The sequence below is a fragment of the Onychomys torridus genome, chromosome 1 (genome assembly GCF_903995425.1).
Source record: "Onychomys torridus chromosome 1, mOncTor1.1, whole genome shotgun sequence".
NCBI lineage: Eukaryota > Metazoa > Chordata > Mammalia > Rodentia > Cricetidae > Onychomys > Onychomys torridus.
The window spans coordinates 17,119,667-17,141,076 of NC_050443.1; the positions used below are offsets into that span (position 1 = coordinate 17,119,667).

General features: G+C 51.2%; 2 protein-coding genes across 8 annotated transcripts; both read left to right on the top strand.

Annotated features, from left to right (window-relative positions):
* Positions 1–1,964: 1,964 nt before the first annotated feature.
* Fcgrt (Fc fragment of IgG receptor and transporter) lies at positions 1,965–11,826 on the top strand. 7 transcript variants are annotated; one of them, XM_036191280.1, is made up of 7 exons: positions 1,965–2,006; positions 2,691–2,965; positions 3,214–3,480; positions 3,979–4,254; positions 9,538–9,807; positions 11,096–11,212; positions 11,521–11,826. In XM_036191280.1, exons 2-7 carry the CDS (start codon positions 2,899–2,901, stop codon positions 11,628–11,630), a joined length of 1,107 nt encoding a protein of 368 aa, XP_036047173.1. In that variant the 5' UTR covers positions 1,965–2,006; positions 2,691–2,898; the 3' UTR covers positions 11,631–11,826. The 7 variants fall into 7 exon arrangements, with proteins under 7 accessions (XP_036047173.1, XP_036047137.1, XP_036047146.1 ...); XM_036191244.1 differs by lacking the exon at positions 1,965–2,006 and adding an exon at positions 2,131–2,300; XM_036191253.1 differs by lacking the exon at positions 1,965–2,006 and adding an exon at positions 2,131–2,300 and having other exon boundaries at positions 2,885–2,965.
* A 501-nt stretch (positions 11,827–12,327) lies between these two features.
* On the top strand, positions 12,328–21,410 carry Rcn3 (reticulocalbin 3). Its single transcript, XM_036179001.1, has 7 exons — positions 12,328–12,557; positions 12,944–13,190; positions 15,647–15,849; positions 16,994–17,166; positions 19,399–19,459; positions 20,522–20,721; positions 20,963–21,410. The coding sequence occupies exons 2-7, from the start codon at positions 12,949–12,951 to the stop codon at positions 21,068–21,070; spliced, it is 987 nt and encodes a 328-aa protein (XP_036034894.1). The 5' UTR covers positions 12,328–12,557; positions 12,944–12,948; the 3' UTR covers positions 21,071–21,410.

Sequence of the window (21,410 nt, forward strand, 5' to 3'; positions counted from 1 at the left end):
TAGGTGTGCATACTACACATGTATTAAACACCTCAAAAAAGTAAGAGATTAAAAAAGAAAATGGGTTCAATCCTCAGCTCCACAAAACAAAACAAAACAAAACAAAAAAAGAAAATGGGGTTGGGGATTTAGCTCAGTGGTAGAGCGCTTGCCTAGCAAGCGCAAGGCCCTGGGTTCGATCCTCAGCTCCAAAAAAAAAAAAAAAACCAACCAAACAAACAAAAAGAAAATGTTGCTGGATGGTGGTGTTGCACACCTTTAATCCCAGCCCTTAGGAGGCAGAGGCAAGGGCCTGTCTTGAAAAACCAAACAAATAAAAAAGCTGTTTTCTTTTTCTTTTCTTTTCTACTTTTTGGAGGGGGTTGTAGTTTCAAGATAGGATGTCTTTGTGTGACAGCTCTGGCTGTCCTGGAACTCACTCTGTAGACCAGGCTGGTCTCGAACTCAGAGATCTGCCTGCCTCTGCCTCCCGAGTGCTGAGATTAAAGGTGTGTGCCACCATGTCTTTTTTTTTTTTTTTTTTTTTTTGAGACAGGGTTTCTCTGTGTAGCTTTACACTTTTCCTGGAACTCACTTGGTAGCCCAGGCTGGCCTCGAACTCACAGAGATTCGCCTGGATCTGCCTCCAGAGTGCTGGGATTAAAGGCATGCGCCACCACTGCCCAGCTTGTTTTTGTTCTTTAGTTACATGTATTTGAATGACTCTGTGTGTATATGTGAGTACAGTGTTCTCAGAGGCCAGAAGAGGGTTGTGAGCATTCATGTAGATGCTGGGAACTCTTTTTTTGGAGGAAGGTTTGAGATAGGGTTTCTCTATGCAGCCCTGGCTGTCCTGGAACTCACTCTGTAAACCAGGCTGGCCTCGAACTCACAGAGATCCACCTGCTTCTGTCTCCTCAATACTGGAATAAAAAGTATGTGCCACTACCACTTATAGCAGCCAGTGCTCTTAATCACTGAGCCATCTTTCTAGCCACAGAACCAGCTTTTTACATGGCAGCTCCAGGGCAGATGATCAGAACTCAGATCCTCATGCAAGGCAAGCACATACTGCCTGAGCCGTCCCCCTAGCCCACAGGAGGCCTGTGATCCCAGCATTTAACTGGAGGCAGGAGGATCAGAAGGTCATGGTCAACCTGGGCTGCATGAGTCTCTGTCTTGACCCCCGACACACACACAAAGAGGTTAGAGAGGGAGGTCAAGACAGCACGAGTGGTTGACTTTCCATTTTCCCTTAAAGAATTTTTTTTAGATTTATTTGTTTTCTTTAGGCCTGCATATATGCATGTGCACCATGTTCCTCCCTGGAACTGGAGTTATGGGTAGATGTGATCCACTATGTGGGTGCTGGGACTTGAACTCAGGTCCTCTGCAAGTGCAGCCATCTCTCCAGCTCCAAACTTTGTTCTTTTGCATCTGTCTTCAAGCACTTGGGCTCCAGTCCGGTGCCACCACAGCTGCTTTGTCTCTCTTCAGCCTGTTGGTCTGTCTGTTGACCCACCACTCATGGCTCTCTCAACCTCCCTCCCTCACCTGTCTATATTCTTTACATGTAGCCCAGGTTGGCCTTGAACTCCTGGCCTCCCTGCCTCCACCTCCCAAGTGCTGGAATTACAAGCACGGGCTGCCACCAATCCCCCTTCCACTTTACTGCCTATCTACCTGTCAACCTACCCATCGGCTAGTGTCCATGTTCCTGTGCGTCTGTGTATGTGTCCTGGCAAGATCATTGGTTTGCAGCAGGGTGGAGACAGGCCTGAGAGAAGGTTCTGTCCACACAGAGAGTGTGTAAGCAGGGTTGGGCTGCCTCACTCAAGTGTTGGGTTCACATGGAAGAAATCAGAGCAGGCTTGCAGCTGGAAGAGGACTGTAGCCAATTCTTGTGTGTTAGGCAAGCACTCCAGGACTGAGCCACACCCCCAGCCTACACGTCCTGGGGTGTCTTAAAGCAACATGCAGTGGACAGGCCTTTCCAGGGCTGTGAGTCTACTATGAAAACCCTCAGGGTGAGTAAACATGGAAGCTTCTCCAGGAGGCAGGTCGAACTGACTATCCCCCAGGAGACTTCCAACCAAATACCACAGGAGGTTCCAGAGAGGCTGGGCAGAGGCCCAGGGGCGTGCCTAGCAGCTAGGGGTGGAGTCCGATGCCCTCAGAGTCCCACAGTTCTGTGTACAGGATGTAAGAAAAGGGGCTCCGGGCAGAGGATCCGCAAACTGCAGGCAAAGAGGGAAGCAGGCTTCTGTGAGCAGCACGGCCCAGGCCGAGGTCGAGCAGGAGGCCAAGGCCTGGCTTCCTAGGTCTGAGGGGCCAGTGCCAGGGTCTGAGGGAGGAGGGCTTGAGCCTGGACCTCTGGGTGTGAGGGAGGAGGGCTGGGCCTGGACCCCTGGGTGTGAGGGAGGAGGGCTGGGCCTGGACCCCTGGGTGTGAGGGAGGAAGATAGTGCCTGACTCCTGAAGGGGAGAGAGGGATCTGAGGGAGGAGAGCAGGAATTTGGGCATTTGAGTCCGAGGGAGGAAGGCTGGGCCTAGATCTTTGGGTCTGAGGGAGGAATTCATGCGATTGGACTCCTGGGTCTGTGGAGGGGGGTTGAGGTCTGAGCCTCTGGGAATGGGGCCTGGAGTCTTGGGTCTGAGGGAGGAGGAGAAAAGGAAATAGCAGAAATCTGAGACAAATTTTGGTCTGTCTAGTTCTGTAATTAATTAACTAACGTGGATCAAATGAAGAGGTGAAAGTTCACACAGGAGTCGGGCACTCCTGTCTTCGTAGACTGGGCCCCCATCCCACCACCAGTGTCTGGGTCTATGTGGAGTCCACAGGGACGGACCTTGTGAAGAATCAGCCAGGCGGGGTCCAGAGGAGTCACGTATCCCTCCCACTTCAGGTCGCCCAGTCAGGATGGGGATGCCCCAGCCCTGGGTCCTCAGCCTCTTGCTGGTCCTCCTGCCTCAGACCTGGGGTGCAGGTAAGAGGCCACCTCATGATGTCCTGGCACTCCAGGAAATCTCACTGTGGAGAGCTTTTCTCGCTTTTGAGTCAAATTCCCTTGATAGTCTCAGGGTATCTGTCCCTTCCTTTTGGGTCTCAGTCTGTTTCCGTCCATCTTTCTCCCTCTCTGGGTCTCTGCCCCTCTCTGTAAGATCACTGCCCCTCAGATTGAGTCCAGTTTTTCACTGTCCATGCCTCACTGACGCCCCTCTTTCCTCTGCACAGAGACCTATCCCCCACTGCTGTACCACCTTACAGCTGTGTCCAACCCATCCAAGGGGGTTCCCTCCTTCTGGGCCACAGGCTGGCTGGGGCCTCAGCAGTACCTGAGCTACAGCAGCCTGCGACGGGAGGCTGAGCCCTGCGGGGCCTGGATGTGGGAAAATCAAGTGTCCTGGTATTGGGAGAAGGAGACTGTGGACCTGAAAAGCAAAGAACAGCTCTTCTTGGAGGCCATCAGAACCCTGGAAGACCAAATCGATGTGCTTAAAGGTGGGGTGCAGTAGCCTGGGCCTGAGGAAGCAAAGTGGGGTCTGGACTCTTGGGTCAAGCTCCTCCTGCCATATAATTAGCTTTTGAACTACAGTATAGGCTCTTTCTTACCTATAGCATCTTCTGGCCTTTGGACTCAAAATCAATCATTTGCTCTGCAGATTTTAGATTTACCAGTTTCCATAAACATCAACTCAATTTCTGATGCCAAATTTTTTATTTATATACTAATGTAATTATAATACTAAACATTATGTATACATATATTCTCTTAATATCTCCTTATAGTAAGTAGTGTGTGTGTGTGTGAGGAAGGCGGCTGAAGCCATAGGTCTGAAGAAGAAGGTGAGGTCTGAACCCTTAGGAATAAGGGTGAAGGCTGGCTCTGGACCTCTAGGTCTGAGGGAGGAAGCTGAGCCTGAGCGTTGGGTCTGAAGGGAGGAGGAGACAGGAAGCCTGGCCCTGTCTCAGTCTGCTCACCTACATGTTGGCATCTAGGTAACTACACACTGCAGGGCCTGCTGGGCTGCGAACTGGCCCCCGACAATTCCTCACTGCCCACGGCTGTGTTCGCCCTCAATGGTGAGGGGTTCATGGAGTTCAACCCAAGCACTGGCAACTGGACTGGGGAATGGCCCGAGACAGAGATCGTTGGAAATCTGTGGATGAAGCAGCCTGAGGTGGCCAGGAAGGAGAGTGAGTTCCTGCTGACTTCCTGTCCTGAGCGGCTGCTAGGCCACCTGGAGAGGGGTCTTCAGTACCTGGAGTGGAAGGGTGAGCCATCTCCCGCCTGTCTTCTAGATCTCTGTAGCCAAGCTCCAGGCTCTCCTGGCATCCTGCTCAGTGCATTCTCACACATTCCAGGGGACCTGTTAAGACAAGGTCTCATGTAACCCAGCCTAGCCACGAACTCACACTCACGTGTAGTGGAGGATGATTTTGAAATCCTGATCCTCCTGCCTCCTTCCAAATGCTGGGCTGACAGAAGTGTATTGCCACACCCAGCTAATTAATTGTAGACCAGGCTGACCTTGAACTCACAGTGATCTGGCAGCCTGTCTCCTGAGTACTGGGACTAAAGGAGTGTGCCACCATGGCCAGCTACTTTTCCTTTTTCTTTCTTCTTTTTGTTGTTGTTATATTTAGAGTTTCATAACGTAGACCAGGGAAGCTCGAACTTGTCCTTTTGGTCTCAGCCTCCCAAGTGCTATGTTTTTTCCACGTCTTTTTCTTCTTGTTAACCTCTGAGAGCTCTTTGTATATTGTGGACCCAACCCGTTACCAGATAAGTGTTTCAAAAACACTTCCTCCACTGTCTTTCTTTTGTTCTTTTAAAGGAAGGTTTATTTATTTATGTGTATGAGTGCTCTGCATGTATGCCTGCAGGCCAGAAGAGGGTGTCAGTAAGATACCATTTGGTTGCTGGGACTTGAACTTGGGTCCCCTAGAAGAGCTCTTAGCTGCTGAGCCATCTCTCCAGGCCCCTGAGAAGTGGACCTTTTTCATTCATCACTTTTCTCTCTTGAGGACTGTGCTTTTGTTAGTATATCTTGGAGGCCATTCCCAACCCAAGGTGACCTAGGTCTTCCTGTGGATTTGGAGGGTTTACAGCTTTGCAGTCTACATACAGCCTCCCCGCCCCCACACACTTGCTTTCCTTTCTAACAAACCGGTTTCATCCTGTCTGGATTTGAGTGTGCTGTGCTCATGTGCATGAAGACCAGAGCGCAGCCTCAGGGGTTGTTCTTAGGACTTTCCACCTTTTTCTGAAAAACAAATTTTAGGGCTGGACGCGGCTCGGTAATTAAGAGCACATAGTAATCTTGCGGAGGACTGAGTTCAGTTTTTCAGTTTCCAGAACCCACCTGAGGCAGCTCACAGCACTCATAAGTCCAGTGCCAGGGGATCAGATGTCACTGGCCTCCATGGGCACCTGCACTCGTGTGCACACATACATTTTGTTTTGTTTTGTCTTGGGCTGAGGTTTGAACTCAGGGCCTTGTGCTTGCTAGGCGAGCGCTCTACCGCTGAGCTAAATCCCCAACCCCACATACATGTTTTTATTTTTTATATGTGTATTTGTGTGTCTGTGTGCACATGAGTGCAGCTGCTCACCAAGGCCAGAAGAGGCTTTATACCCACTGTAGCTGGAGTCACACGAAGTGATGACATGCCCAATGTTGGTGCTGGAAACTGAACTCAGGACCTCTGCAGGAGCAGCACACACTCTTAACCGCTGAGCCACATTTCCAGTCCCAACTCCTTTTGCTTTTTTTTTTTTGTATGTGGAGCTGAGGATCGAACCTAGGGCCTTGTGCTGCCTAGGCAAGCGCTCTACCACTGAGCTAAATCCCTAACCTCCATTTGCTTTTAATTCCACCTCTCCTTCGTTGACTCTTTTTGGTATTGAACTCAGAACTTTAGCACTGAGCCATGCCTGGCTTCCATCTTTTAGATTTTTTTTTTTTTTTTTTTGGTTTATTTGTTTTTCTCAAGACAGGGTTTCTCTGTGTAGTCCCGCCTGTCCTGGAACTTGCTCTGTAGACCAGGATGGCCTTGAACTCACAGAGATCTGCCTGCCTCTGCCTCCCCAGTGCTAGAATTAAAGGCGTGTGCCACTACCCCAGCCATCTTTTAGGTTTAAAGATATTTTTAAGCTTATATTTACTAATTTGTTTGTTATTTTGTGTATATATGTGACTGTGTATGTGGTGGTGCATGCACACATGCATGTGTGTGTGGCGTGCACCTGTCCACATACACAGAGGAGGACAATGGGTTCCTCCTCTATCACACTCCATCTTACTTCTTTGCCACCGATTCTCTCACTGACCCTGTAGCTACACTGGCAACCAGCAGCTCCCCCAGTGGTCCCCTTCTCTCTGATTGTACCCTCAGTGCTTGGGTTACAGCTGGGGAGACATGCTTAAGTTTTTACAGAAATGCTAAGGATTCGAACTTGGGTCCTCGTGCTCACACTTGTACAATGGACACACTTATCTGCTGAGTCATCTCCACAGTTTGAGGGATTGTGGCTGGAGAGTAGTCCATTGTGGAGCCGCCTTCCATCTGCTTTTGCGTGTTCAGGGTGTTTCTGTCCTTTGGCTGTTTTGACGGATGCTGCAATGCAGAACAGGGGCCAGTATTTCCATGGGATCTAGATTTCAACTTCTGGATAAGTGCCCACAAGTAGGATGGGTGGGTTAATTTTAGAAAAAGGGAATAATTACTTTTATTTTACGTGCATGGGTGTTTTGCTTCCATGTATGTCTATGTACCACATGCATGCAGTACTCACAGAGGCCAGAAGAGGGCATCAGATTCCCTGGAATTAGCGTTAAAGATGGTTTTGAGTTACCTACCATGGGGTGGGTGCTGGGAATCAAACCTGAGTACTCTGGAAGAGCAGCCATACTTTTGTTGCTGAGCTCATTTATTCAGGAAACTCCATGGTGGCTTAGTGGTGGTTCATGTACTCCAGAGGTGGGGCACGTAGATCTCTGAGCCAGCCAGGACTAAGAGAAAAAGAAATATCACATAGCTGCACTGTTTCCACACCCCAGCAAGGGTTCCAGGTCTGCAGGTACTGGCTACACTTGGTACTTTCTGTCTGTATGGGATTTTGTTTTTAATAATGGCCTGTTATCAGGTATAAGGCTGTGTTTGTGTTTCCTTCCTTTCAAACATGCAAGGCTGGGGCTCTGCCACCAAGCCATCCTCACTGGGGAATTCTAGGCTCTACCACTGAGCATGTCTCTCACCCTCATTTTATTTAAAAATATTTAAAAGTTGTATTTGTTGTGTGTGCACGTGTGTACAAGCACACACATCCCAAAGCATAAGTGTGAAGATCAGAGAACTTCGTAAGCTGGATCGCTCCTGCTGTGTAGGTTCTGGGGCCAGAACTCAGGTCTTCAGGCTTGTCAGCGAGTTCCTTTACCCACTGAGCCACCTCACCATCCCTGTATTTTATTACTAATTTATCAGATCTGCAGCTGGAGTTACAGGTCATCCAATGTCAGTGCTGGGAATCGAACTCAGTTCTGTAGAAGAGCAGCAAGTGCTCTTAGCTGCTAAGCCATCTCTCAAGCCCTTCATCCGCCCTCTTTAGACTTTTTATTTTGAAGTGGGGTCTCACTAAGTTTCCCAGGCTAGCTTTGAACTCACTCTGTGGCTTAAACCTTGAGCTTGTGATCCCTCTGCCCCAGCCACCTGGGTGCCGGGCTCACAGGCCTTTGCCATACAGCTTAATGTCTCTGGTGGTTAAGGTGCTTCCTTTTTTCTGTTAAGCAGAAGCCAAGGCTAGGCTGAAGCTCAGGGCTGAACCCTCAGGGTCAGCACTGGAAAACAGGAGAAACATGGGCCCCTCAGCACCACCCACAGGATGTCATCCTCACTAGAAAACAATAGGAACCACTGGGCAGGACACAGAACTGCTGACCGAGGTCCGGTCTTCTGTGGCTGAGCCAATGGTGCGCCAGGTCTTACCAGCTGCCAGTGAGGCCCCTCTTTCGGGGAAGCTGCCTGGCTTCCTCTTCCTAAGAAATTGTCAGCTTATTTTCTGCTGAGTACCTGCAGCTGAGAACCAGAACAGACGCACCCCGGATGGAGGGAACGCCTCTGCCCAGCACAGCCATGCTCGGTTCTTAGATCCCTACAGACTTCAATTGCTGTTGATTCAGGGTCTTGTGGAGTCCAGGCTGGCCCCAAACTTCTTACGTAGTCAAAGATAACCTTGAACTCCTGATCCTCCAACCTCCACCTCTGGAGTGCTGTGATTACAGGTGTGCACCACCACCCACAGTCAGTCAGTCTCAGCGTGCTGGCAACTGAACCCAGGACTTCACACACATCAGACAAGCACTCTGCAAACTGAGCCACACCCCAGCTGCAATTTACTTGTTTATTTATTCTTCATGCATTTCTTTTTTTTTCTTTTTTTTTAGACAGTGTTTCACTATGACACCTTGGCTAGCCTGGCATTTGCTCTGTTACTCACAGAGATCCACCTGCCTCTGCCCCCTTACTGCTGGGATTAGAGGTGTGCGCCTCACACCCAGCTCTCATTTTTTGAGATGGTGTCCAGCTCATTTGGAACTCATGATTTCTCTGCCTTAGCTCCTCAAGCACTAGCATTACTGGTGTGAGTGTGAACTGTTCTATCCTGCTAGGCCAGTCACGTCTCTGCTCTGTGCATGCATCACTGTGCTCCCAGAGTTAGTTCAGTGCTTGCCTAACATGTATGAAGTCGTGGGCTCCATCCCCAGCACCACATAAACCAGGCATGGTAGCACATGCCTGCCATTTCTCGGACTTAGGAAGTGGAGGAAGGAAGAGCAGGAATTCAAAGTCATCCTTGTGCACATGGCTAGTTCAAAGCCTGTCTGGGCTAGAGAGAAATTCTGTTTCAAAACAGACAAACAAATATGCCTGGGGAGATGCGTGTCTGTACCAGCAGGAAGGGGTCTGGCAGAGACGGGATCACAGAGCCTCACTGGCAGATAGTGTAGCCAAAAGGAGAGAGAGGGAGGAAGAGAGAGAGAGAGAGAGAGAGAGAGAGAGAGAGAGAGAGAGAGAGAGAGAGAGACTCAAAAAATAAGTGGAGGGTGGGAAGATGCTACTCTTGCAGAGGACCTGAATTTGGTTCCCAGCACCCACGTGGTGGCTCACAACCATCTGTAACTCCAGTTCCAGGGGATGTGATGTCCTCTTTTAGCCTCCACAGGCACTGCATGCGTGTGGTGCACAGACACATGCCTAAAACCACCCTTACACATAGAGTGAAAAGTAAAGGGAAAAGTGAGGAGCACTAGAGGAAGACACATGCCATGGACCTCTGGCCTTGACACATGCATATTCACACACACCAAAATAAAGGGGTGAATAAAGGAGGTGTCCTGGTGGGGTCAGAAGCGTTGGGTGTCTATCACTCTGGGAAGCCGTCTGGGTCAGTGCTGATGGAGGGAAGGGGGTCTGTCGGTGACCAGCTTCACACTAAGCCTTCAGAGAGGGTCACAGCCCGGCTTAACTGCTGCCCCATCCCCTGTGTCCCCACAGAGCCGCCCTCCATGCGCCTGAAGGCCAGTCCTAGCGACTCCGGCTCCTCCATACTGACCTGCGCTGCTTTCTCCTTCTACCCACCCAAGCTGAAGCTACGGTTCCTGCGCAATGGGCTGGCCGCAGGCTCTGGTAACAGCAGCATTGGTCCCAACGGGGACGGCTCTTTCCACGCCTGGTCATTGCTGGAGGTCAAACGAGGAGATGAACACCACTACCAATGTCAGGTGGAGCATGAGGGGCTGCTGCGGCCTCTCACTGTGGACCTAGGTGAGGCTGTCCCTCCAGCCTCGGGCTGCTTGCTGCTCCCGACTCTCCCTAACCCTATGGCCAGTCCTCCCGAGTCCAACCATCTTCTGTCTTGCTGTTGCTGGTCTTCATGGCTTCTGACCAGTTCACTTTTGCCACTGAGCGTCCTTACCACGGCTGACTCACACCTGCTTCTCCTTCCTGAGTTGGGTTCTCAGCTAGCCCACTCACAGTGTGGCTGTGTTCTCTCAGTATTGCTATTGTTCTTAAAAAAAAAAAAAAGGCCGGGCGGTGGTGGCACACGCCTGTAATCCCAGCACTCGGGAGGCAGAGGTAGGTGGATCTCTGTGAGTTCGAGGCCAGCCTGGTCTACAGAGTGAGATCCAGCACAGGCTCCAAAGCTACAGAGAAACCCTGTCTTGAAAAACCAAAAAAAAAAAAAAAAAAAAAAAAAAAATTTATAGCTGGGCAGTGGTGGTGGTGGCGTTCCTGTTAATCCCAGCATTGGAATCTGTATTTAATTTTCCTACACTCTTTATGTGGGAGGGAAGGCAGAGGTGAGCCTGTGCCATGCACACTTGTGGAGTTTTAAGGACAACCTGTGAGAGTTGGTTCTCTCCTACCACCATGTCAGTCATGGGGATCAAACTTGGGTCAGGCTTACGGCAAAGGCCTTTACTCACTGAGCCATCTTGCCAGCCTATGTTTCTGTTCTAGAGGGTCAGAGTCAGGTCTCCTGGCATTGGATGAGCTTGGGAACCAAACTCTGGTCCTCTGGAAGAGCAGCCAGTGCTTTTAACAGCTGAGCCATCTCTCCAGCACCAGTGTGGCTGGTTTTTGATTTTTGTTTTTTGGAGACATGGTTTCTCTGTGTAGCTCTGGCTGGTCTGGAATTTGCTTTGTAGACCAGGCTGGCCTCGAACTCACAGAGATCTGCCTGCCTCTGCCTCCCAAGTGCTGGGATTAAAGGCGTGTGCAACCACTGCAGTGTGTGGCTGGGTCATTTTTTTTTTTTTTTTTTTTTTTTTGAGACAGGGTTTCTCTGTGTAGTTTTGGTGCCTGTCTGTCCTGAATTTCTTCCTGTAGACCAGGCTAGCCTCAAACTCACAGAGATCCTCCTGGTTCTGCCTCCCGAGTGCTGGGATTAAAGGCATGTGCCACCAGTGTGGCTGGTTCTTACATGCAAAGTGGAAATTGAGGCCCAGGGCCTTCCTCTGCACACTCCCACCCTCAGTCATATGCTGGTAAGGGTCTCTGCGGGACTCATCAGCTGTTTTCTTCCCTGTCTTCATAACACTTTCTGGTGCAGATTCGCCAGCCAGATCTTCTGTGCCTGTGGTTGGAATTATTCTTGGTTTCTTGGTGATCATAGTAGCTGCTGCAGGGGGTGTGCTGCTGTGGAACAGGATGCGCAGTGGGCTGCCAGGTGTGTGCAGAGTGGGAAGGGTGGGGGGGGGTAAGCAGAGACCCAGAGGGAAAGAGGAGGGAGAGGGAGAGGAGAGACAGAGAGACAGGACAAGTGTCCAGGGAGAGGGAGAGACCGAGAGAATGGATGAACAAGATAGAGAGACAGAAGAAAGGGACAGAGACCCAGAGAGAAAGAGAGGAGGGGGAGACACAGATAGACAGGTCCTGACTACTCAGGGAAAGAGATGGGACAGAGTGGCACCCTCATGGTGTGTGGGGCTGGTGAGAGCTTGGTTACAGACGCTGACCTCTTTTCCTCTCTCTTAGCCCCATGGCTTTCTCTCAGCGGCGATGACTCGGGTGACCTGCTGCCCGGTGGGAACTTGCCCCCTGAGGCTGACCCTCATGGTGCAAATGCCTTTCCAGCCACTTCCTGATGCCAACTCAGGCCGCCAAAACCCATTGCGGCATTTGGTGCTGTGCGACCTCCTGAACTCCTGGCATCTCTGAGCCTCCTGAGGGAGCCCTGGGCCAGATGTCCTCCCTTGGACCTCTCCTTTTGTGGCCTGCCTCAGTTTCCCCTTCTAATGAATATGGCTTTTTTTCCATCTCCACATAAAATTTGGACCCAAATCTGTGTGTGCACCGTTATTCTTGAGTTTCAGGCGGCGGGAGTTTGGGAAAGATCATACAGACTCCTCCTCCTGGTTGCTGTGGTAGGGCCGGCCCATTTTATACACTTGTGTACTTTTAGTCATAAATGTATATGATACCTACACTGTGCCAGGCATTTCAAGGAACTCAGCTCTTCTGTTCTTCTTTGTCTTTTTCTTTCTTTCTTTCTTTTTTTTTTTTTTGAGATAGGAACTCTATGTAGTCTTGACTGTCCTGAAACTTGCTATGTATACCAGGCTATCCCCTAACTCTTGGAGATCCGCCTGCTTCTGCCTGCCAAGTATTGGAATTAAAAGCATGAGCCACCAAGCTCGACTTCTTTTCTTAAACCAATTTGAGAATAAGGAAGTGGTTAAAAAAAAAAAAATACATTTCCCGTAATCTTCAGGGGCCTGAGCCTCCGGAGGTGGCTGCGCAGGCTGCCCACAAGCCTGCTGGGAGTTGTAGTTCCATCTGCCTTCTCGCCCACCACGCCTTCCAGGCCAGCGCTCCGCCGTGTGGACGTGGCGAGGGGCTCTCCCGGGCAATCTTGGCGCTCATTGGCTCCGCCCCTGAGGCCCTCCTGCACCGTCATTGGTCAGAGGGCAGGGGCCTCTGGGCTGCAGGGGGCGGAGCTTGACTGGCCCTGGGCCAAGTTGGGCATCTTTGCGTGAAAGCCGAGCACTGCGTGGGACTTGAACCCAGACCGGGTAACGGGGTGGGGTGGGGTGGGGTGGGGGGCAAAGCTAGCCAGGGAGGGGCTTTCGGAGTGAGGGTCGCGGTGAAGTCTGGGGGCCACACAGAGGACCCTGCATGATGCTTTCAGCTACCCCCATCCCCTGAACTTTGGTGGGACGCTTGCCACGTCTCCAGTTGAAACACCCCCTTTCTCCGGGACTCCTCCGAGGCTCGGGTTTACCCCCATAGGTGGTTTTACCTTCAAACTCCCTGTTCTTTTTGCCGACTTGTCTTGAGCCCCAAACTTTTTGCAGCCTTGCCTTATGCAATGCCTCTAACTTTGAAGTTCTCCCCACATTCTGTCTGGCTCGGATTTCTTCCCGTGACCCTCTGATCCCTGGTCCTCACCTCTTCCCAGGACCGATGATGTGGCGATGGTCGCTTCTGTTCCTTCTGTTACTGCTGAGGTGGTGGGTCCTGGGGAAGCCATCCCCTGACGCTGGACCTCATGGCCAGGGTAGGGTGCATCAGGGAGCCCCCCTGAGTGAGGCCCTCCACGATGACGCCCACGGGAATTTCCAGTACGACCACGAGGCGTTCCTGGGACGAGACGTGGCCAAGGAATTTGACCAACTCAGTCCAGAGGAAAGCCAGGCCCGACTTGGGTAGGATGCGGGGAGCTGGGCAGAGGTGGGAGGTGGGGGAGAATTGAGCTCACTGAAAAGATTAGAGGCAGGAGACTGGACAGGACTGTGATACTCACCTCCTGGGAAAAAGCAGAGTTAAACCTGAGGCTGTGGGCGACCTGCGTCACTAACACCTGGGTCCCTCTCTGCTTCGAGTCCTCTATGTCTCTGTCTGGACATCCCTGTTCTGACCCTCGTAGCTTGGAAAGGGGTCACCCACTCTTGGTAGAGACTAAAGAAATGAACTTTGAGAAGGATCCCAAGCTCAGAATTCAGGTTGAACTGGGAGGGATGGAGTCATGACTCCAGCTGGAGGAGACTGCCGTTTCTGTGTGGAGGACACAGTCAGCGTGACCCTGGGGACAAGAAGGCCATTCTGTGCATATATGCTTTATCATTATCATTACTTTTATTATTCTGAGATAGAGTCTCACTATATAGCACTGGCTGGCCTGGAACTCACTATGTAGACCAGAATGCACAAAGATTCGCCTGCCTTTGTGTCCTGAGTGCTGGGATCAAAGGTGTGCGCCACCACGCCTGGCTAATGAGTTGTCATTTTAAACTGGACAAGTAGTGGCATTGAAGGGCCACAGGGCTGAGCTGGAAAGGGAGGAGCCCGAAATTGATCTGCCCGTCCAGGGAAATGGGTAGAACTTGAGTCCACAGGCAGGCTGAGCCCGACAGGGGAGCTTCAAGGTTACTAGAAGCTGTTAACTCTCAGATGCGGTCAAGAGGCCGGACTCACTGCTCCAACTGCTCATTCTGGCTAGGGTTGAGGTCTGTGCAGAGTTTATGGGTGGGCAAGAGTAGAGGGTGTGACCTTGGTTAGAGCCAGGTGCTAATCCACATCTGGAGGACTGCCTGTAGGGGAGAGCTAGGAGAAGGAGGGCTTTTGGATTGCCGGGTGCCGAGATTAAATAAATGTGCCTCTTAATTAATTTGACTACTTTTCCAGTTGTGTGGCAGCATCTCCAGGGCGGGCAAGACTTGGGGTGGGCAGGACCTGTCATTGACAGTGCTCCTCCTGATCCTCCAGCACCTGGGAGGCAAAGGCAGGCAGATCTCTGTGAGTTCAGGACCAGCCTGGTCTATGTAGTGAGTTCCAAGCTAACCAAGCTTACATAGTGAGACTCTCTCTAAAAGGCAAAACAAAAAACAAAGACAGACAATGCCTTTTCTGGGTTCACTTGTGATATCATGCAGAATTTTCAGTCCTAAATGGTGGCTTGGCTGTGAGCACAGGGTGGGAAAGGTGTAGGCAGGGCTCTGGGGTGGAAAAGGTCCGAAGATTGACAAGGGCCTTGCCTGTTTGCCTGCAGACCTGGGGTGGCATTTTTCCTCTTTATTTTTAAAGATTACTTTCCGTGAATTTTGCCTGCATGCATATATATGTGCACCATGTGCACGCCTGATGCCATGGATTCCCTGAAACTGGAGACAGTTGGGAGCTGCCATGTGGATGGTAGGAATTGAACCCAGGTCCTCTAGAGGAGCACCCAGTGCTCCTAACCACTGAGCCATTTCTCCCGCCCCCTTATTTTCTTTAAAAAAATTTTTTTGGCCGGGTGGTGGTGGCACACACCTTTAATCCCAGCACTCGGGAGGCAGAGCCAGGCAGATCTCTGTGAGTTCGAGGCCAGCCTGGTCTACAGAGCAAGATCCAGGACAGGCACCAAAACTACACAGAGAAACCCTGTCCCAAAACAAACAAACAAAAAAATTTAAAGCGTTTTAAAAATTATTCTTTGTTTGTTTGTTTTTTGAAAACAGAGTGGTGACACACACATGCCTTTAATGCCTTTAATCCCAGCACTTGGGAGACAGAGGCAGGTGAATCTCTCTCTCTCTCTCTCTCTCTCTCTCTCTCACACACACACACACACACACACACACACACACACACACACACACGCAATAATCTGTTTTGTTCTTTTGAGGCAGAGTCTTTCTACATAGCCCTGACTGTCCTGGAGACTAGGCTGGCCTTGAATTCACAGAGATTTGCCTGGCTCTGCCTCCAAAGTGCTGAGATTTAAAGGCGTGTGCTACCATACCCTGATCTTGTTTTAAAATTTAAAAAAGATTTATTTGTATTAGTCCTGAGTGTGTGTTTTTCCTGAGCAGGCCAGAAGAGGGCGAGGGTCCTCTGGAACTGGAGTTACAGAGGCTTGTGAACTGCCCTGTGAGGTTCATGGGAATCCAACCCCTGGGTCCCTACAAGAGCAGCCAGTGCTCTTAACCCACTGAGCTGTCACTTAAGTCCCCATTTTTCGGCCTTATGTAGGTGCAAGGGAGGCTCAGCAGGAAAGGAAGGGGCCTAGGTGGGCAGGGGCAGGGTCAAAACTGAGGTTGACAGCAGCTCTGCTCTAGGGTTGGGGCCTCACTGGGAAGGGCCAGGGACTGACCCCCATCCCCCCCCCACCCCCCCACAGGAGGATAGTGGACCGCATGGATCTTGCTGGGGACAGCGATGGCTGGGTGTCCTTAGCCGAGCTTCGCGCGTGGATCGCGCACACGCAGCAGCGGCACATCCGTGACTCGGTGAGCGCAGCCTGGCACACCTACGACACGGACCGCGACGGGCGCGTGGGTTGGGAGGAGTTGCGCAATGCCACGTATGGCCACTATGAGCCGGGTATGCCCCTCACCCTTGCTCTTTGACTCTCTTTTAGGACCTATCACTGATACCTCTCCTCCATTTCTGATCTCGTTTGCTCTTCCTCTGAGATCCAACCTGTGTGACAAGTTGACTGGAGACTTCACATCCTGACCAGGAGCACTCACTTTCTGTGTGCTGCTGTCCTGACCTGATCTGTTCTTTTGAGACAGTCTCTCCATGCAGCCCTGGTGTCTTAGGTTACTATTGCTGTGATGAAACATGACCAAAAGCAAGTTGGAGAGGAAAGGGTTAGTTGGCTCACACTGCCACATTCATAGTCCATCACTGAAGGAAGTCTGGGCAGGAACTCAAACAGGGCGGGACCCTGGAGGCAGAGCTGATGCAGGGCCATGGAGGAGTGCTGCTCACTGCCTTGCTCCTCATGGCTGTTCAGTCCACTTTCTTTTTTGTTTTGTTTTGTTTGTTTGTTTGGTCTCTCCAGACAGGCTTTCTCTGGGTAGCCCTGGCTGTCCTGGAACTTTCTCTGTAGACCAGGCTGGCCGTGAACTCAGAGATCTGCCTGCCTCTGCCTCCCGAGTGCTGGGATTGAAGGTGTGTGCCACCAGCAGTAGCAGCCTGCTCTCTTATAGAACCCAGGGCCACCAGCCCAGTGGTGGCCCCACCTACAGTGGACTGGGCCCTCCCACATCAATCACTAATTAAGAAAATGCTTTACAGCAGTAATTTTCAAGCTGTGAGTCCTGACCCTGATGGGGGTTGCTGTCACATGTCCTGCATATCAGATGTTACAATTCATAACAGTAGCAAAATTATAGTTATGAAGTAGCAATGAAGTAATTTCATGGTTGGGGGTCTTAAGGGGTCGACGCATTAGGAAGGCTGAGAACCGCTGCTGTGCAGGCTTGCCTACAGTCTTATAGAGGCATTTTCCCAACTAGTGTTCCCTCTGCTCAGATGACTCCAGCCCAGGTCAAGTTGACAAAAAATTAGCCAGCACTCCTGGGCAGCAGTCCTCAGCCCTTGGGAGGTGAAGGGAGAAGCGTTGCCCAGAGCGCCAGGCTAGGCACACCACAGCGGCCTCGGGGTCCTTCTGCTGTTTCCTAAGCCACCAATCCTTGCCTCTGTGACCGACATCTCACTCCCATCTGTCCCTCCCCAGGGGAGGAGTTTCATGATGTGGAGGATGCTGAGGTCTACAAGAAGATGCTGGCTCGGGATGAGCGGCGATTCCGGGTGGCCGACCAGGACGGGGACTCCATGGCCACGAGGGAAGAGCTGACAGCCTTCCTGCATCCCGAGGAGTTCCCTCACATGCGGGACATCGTAGTTGCAGTGAGTGGGGCTGCAGAGAACCTGCTTCCCAAACCTGTCCTGGGTCCCTGTGTCTTCCACCTGGGTCCCAGGCCACCAGCATAGGTGTGGAGACAGCAGGCTCTCCTGTGTCTACTCCACATCCAGTGCCCGGCATCTCCTTGTCAGACTTCCCTGTCTCCTCCAGTCCCTGGCCTGTGCCAGACAACCAGAAAACATAGTTTATTTGACATGCACATACAACACCCTGTAATTTAAGTATGTCTCAGATACCAGGTGTAGAACATACTTATAGGAAAGAAAATATGTACAGGTGTTGTGGAGGCTGGAAGGCATGGGACCACCTGGATCTGGAGTTATAGATGCCTGTGAGCTGCCGGCTGTGGGGCTGGGAACTGAACCCAGGTCCTCTGTAAGATGGCCAGTGTTTCTTTGTTCTTGTCTTGTTTTGTTTTTTGAGACAGCGTTTCCCTATGTGACAGCCCTGGCTGTTCTGGAACTCTCTTTGTAGCCCAAGCTGGCCTTGAAGTCACAGAGATCTATTGGTGAAATTATGAAGGCCACTCCACGTAGTTAAAAGGGAGGTTTATTTTGTGGGGTAACTTACAAATGAAGGGATAGGTTGCAGGGTCTGGCAAAGGTATGGTGCAGTCCGGCGGTGTTCTCTGGAGAACTCTGCTCAGTCTACCTCCAGTGTCCAGGGTCCCGGATCCAAGAGAGAGCGACCTCCTCTCGATCCTGGGTCTTCTGCTCCCTCCTCAGCCCCGCCTTGTGGGCGTGACCATTACCGAAGCCTCAATGGGGGTTGGAACTTCCAGGCCAATGCTGGGATGGCTACCCACTACAGAGATCCGCCTGCCTCTCCTCTCTAAGTGCTAAGATCAAAGGCGTGCACAATCCCAGCAACAGCAAGTGCTCTTAACACCTGAGCCATCTCTCCAAAGAATCCTCCACACTGTCTTTTGAAACTGGATCTTGACTAGGGTTTGGGGCTCTCTGACCAGCCAGTCCTTTTTGTTTTGTTTTTCGAGACAGGGTTTCTGTGTATAACAGCCCTGGCTGTCCTGGAACTCACTTTATAAACCAGGCCGGCCCCGAACTCACAGAGATTAGCCTGCCTTTGCCTCCTGAGTGCTGGGATGAAAGACACAAGCCACCACACCAGGCCCAGAAGGGATTTTTTTTAAATTAGGACAGATAACATGAAGAGTAGACATGATGAGGGTATGTGTCAAAAAATGGTCCATGGAGAAGATGGCTTCATGGTTAAGAGCACTCGCTGTTCTTACACAAAGACTGGGGTTCATCTCTCAGCACCATTGTTTGTAACTGCAGCTCTGCAGGATCTGATGTCCTTTTGGCCCTGGGGGGCACTGCATTCACATGGTACAGGCATGCATGCAGGCAAAACATCCATACACATAATTTGTTTTTCTTCTTCTTTTTGTTTTTAAAGATAGAGTTTCTCTGTTTAGCTTTGGCTGTTCTAGAACTCAACTCTGTAGACCAGGCTAGCCTCGAAGTCACAGAGATCCACCTGCCTCTGCCTCCCAAATGCTGGGATTAAAGGCATGTGCCACCACTGCCTGACCCACACATAAAATTTAAAAAAAAATCTTTAAAAATATATGCTGGGCGATGGTGGTGTACGCCTGTAATCCCAGCACTTGGAAGGCAGAGGCAGGCGGATCTCTTGTGAGTTTGAGGCCAGCCTGGTCTACAGAACTAGTCCAGGACAGTCTCCAAAGCTACAGAGAAACCCTGTCTCGAAAAACAAAACAAAACAAAACAAAACAAAACAAACAAACAAACAAATATATATATATATATAATTCGGGGCTGGGGATTTAGCTCAGTGGTAGAGCGCTTGCCTAGCAAGCACAAGGCCCTGGGTTCGGTCCTCAGCTCCGACAAAAAAAAAATACATATATATATATATATATATATATATATATATATATATATATATATATAAAATTCATGAGTCAGGCATGTGCGCACGCCTTTAATTCCAGCACTCAGGAGGCAGAGGCAGGCAGATCTCTGAGTTCAAAGCCACCCTGGTCTGCAGAGTGAGTTTGGCCAGCCAGAGCTCCACAGTGAGCCTGTCATAAAACAAGACACACAGAGCTGGACAAGGTCGATCACAGAAAGGTCTCCTGGCCATCTTCCACTAGACACACGTGCATCCCTGTCACAGGGTCCTCGTCTCTTCTCCCTTTGGAGAGTTCTCATGCTAACCCCTCTCCCCAGGAAACCCTGGAGGACCTTGATAAGAACAAAGATGGCTACGTCCAGGTGGAGGAGTACATCGGTGAGCGAGCCCTGTCCCCACCTGAGGTGCATCTCCTGGCCCCCAGAGAGAGTGCCCCTCATGTCTGTGCTTTATCAAACACCCACTGTGTGCAGCAGAATCTGCTGCATGACTCGCCCAGGAAGCTGTCCCTGGGCGTCCACTGCAGAAGGCATTGGAGACAGAGGCCCTTTTGGGGACGGCCTGGGGTTCCACAAAGCTGTGGCCCAGGCCTTTGTTGTACCAGGCTCAAGATTTGTCCTGTTCAGTAACAGACATTGTGTCTCTAACTGTCCGGTTTGGGGCTATTTGAAGTGTTTCAACCTGCACACTTACGTTCCCACTGCAGTCATGTCCTGGGCATCAAACTTTCATTGCAGGAAGTGTTACTGAGGATAAAATTGGGGGTTTGTGGTTTGTTTTGTTTTTTGAGATAGAGTCTTCTGTAACTCAGGCTGGCCTTGAACTTACTGTGAAGAGGACTCCTATCCCCTTGCTACTGCCTCCACAGGGCTGGGATCACAGGCAGGCACAGCCACACCCTGACTATACAGTGCTGGGACAGAACCAGGGCTCTGCTTGCTAAACGGGCACTCTACCAACTGGGCCGTGTCTTCAGCCTCCATGTATGGAGGGTTTTGAGTTTGAAAGAGAAGACTGTTTTGGATCTCACTCTTTAGATCAGGCTGGTCCCGAACTCAGAGATCCACCTGGCTCTGCCTCCCCAGTGCTGGGCTGGGATTAAAGGCGTGTGCCACCGCTGCCGCCTGGCACAGAAGACATTTTAAACATCATGTGCTTATAACATTTGTAGGGAATGGATGCTTTATCTTTTCTGTTTTTCTTTCTAAATCTTTTTATATAACATTTTATCTCCCAAACAAAACAGAAGGTGTATGGTGGTCTGGCAGCCTGTAGGTGTGGGTGTGCTGGTGGGATGGAGTGAGAGGGGTGGTGAGGTCAGGGAGAGAGGGTAGACAACGAGGAGGATGAGGAGGATAGCTCTTGGATGCAGGATGATGGTCTCCTAGCCTCTAGGCCGCCCCTCACCTTATCTGGCCCACCCTCTTCCCATCCCCTCAGCTGACCTGTACTCTGAGGTGCCTGGGGAGGAGGAACCTGCCTGGGTGCAGACGGAGCGGCAGCAGTTCCGGGACTTCCGGGATCTGAACAAGGATGGGCGGTTGGACAGCAGTGAGGTCGGTTACTGGGTGCTGCCTCCATCCCAGGACCAGCCCCTGGTGGAGGCCAACCACCTACTGCATGAGAGTGACACAGACAAGGTGAGCTGGGGTCTCTGCAGGAACGAAGGAGGTTCCTGAGACACAGAGGAGGGGAGAGAGACAGACAGAGAGAGACAGACAGAGAGAGACAGACAGACACAGAGACAGAGAGAGAGAGAGAGACAAGTGGGGGGCAGAGGCCTAGGGGAGAGCAGCAAGGCAGAGGAGGGGTTCTAGGAACATTTTGAATGGGTAGGGATCCCCTGTGGAGCCTGCCTCCCGCTGATCCCTTTATCCCTAGGATGGCCGTCTGAGCAAAGCCGAGATCCTGAGCAACTGGAACATGTTTGTGGGCAGCCAGGCCACCAACTACGGTGAGGACCTCACAAGGCACCATGACGAACTCTGATTCCTAGGTCTGCTCAGACCTGTGACCCCATGACCCCAGGGGGGCAGCCAAGGGGCCATCTGCAGCCAGCCCCTCCCTCAGGGCAGACTCAGCTCTGGTGTCCCTGGTTCTTGGGCTCTCAGGACTCACTCAGTCACCTTCCCTCCCTGAGACCCCCACCCCCCACCCCGGGACCCCCAACCTGCCTAAGATACTCAGGCACTCAAGTGACACCCACTGGTACCGTCTCCCAGCACAGACCCTGGGCCTACACCCTGGCCCAACCCTAATCTGAACCTCAGTCACACAGGCTGACCTGTACTGTCCACTGCCTGGGAGCAATAAAAGCCTTGCTGGGGTA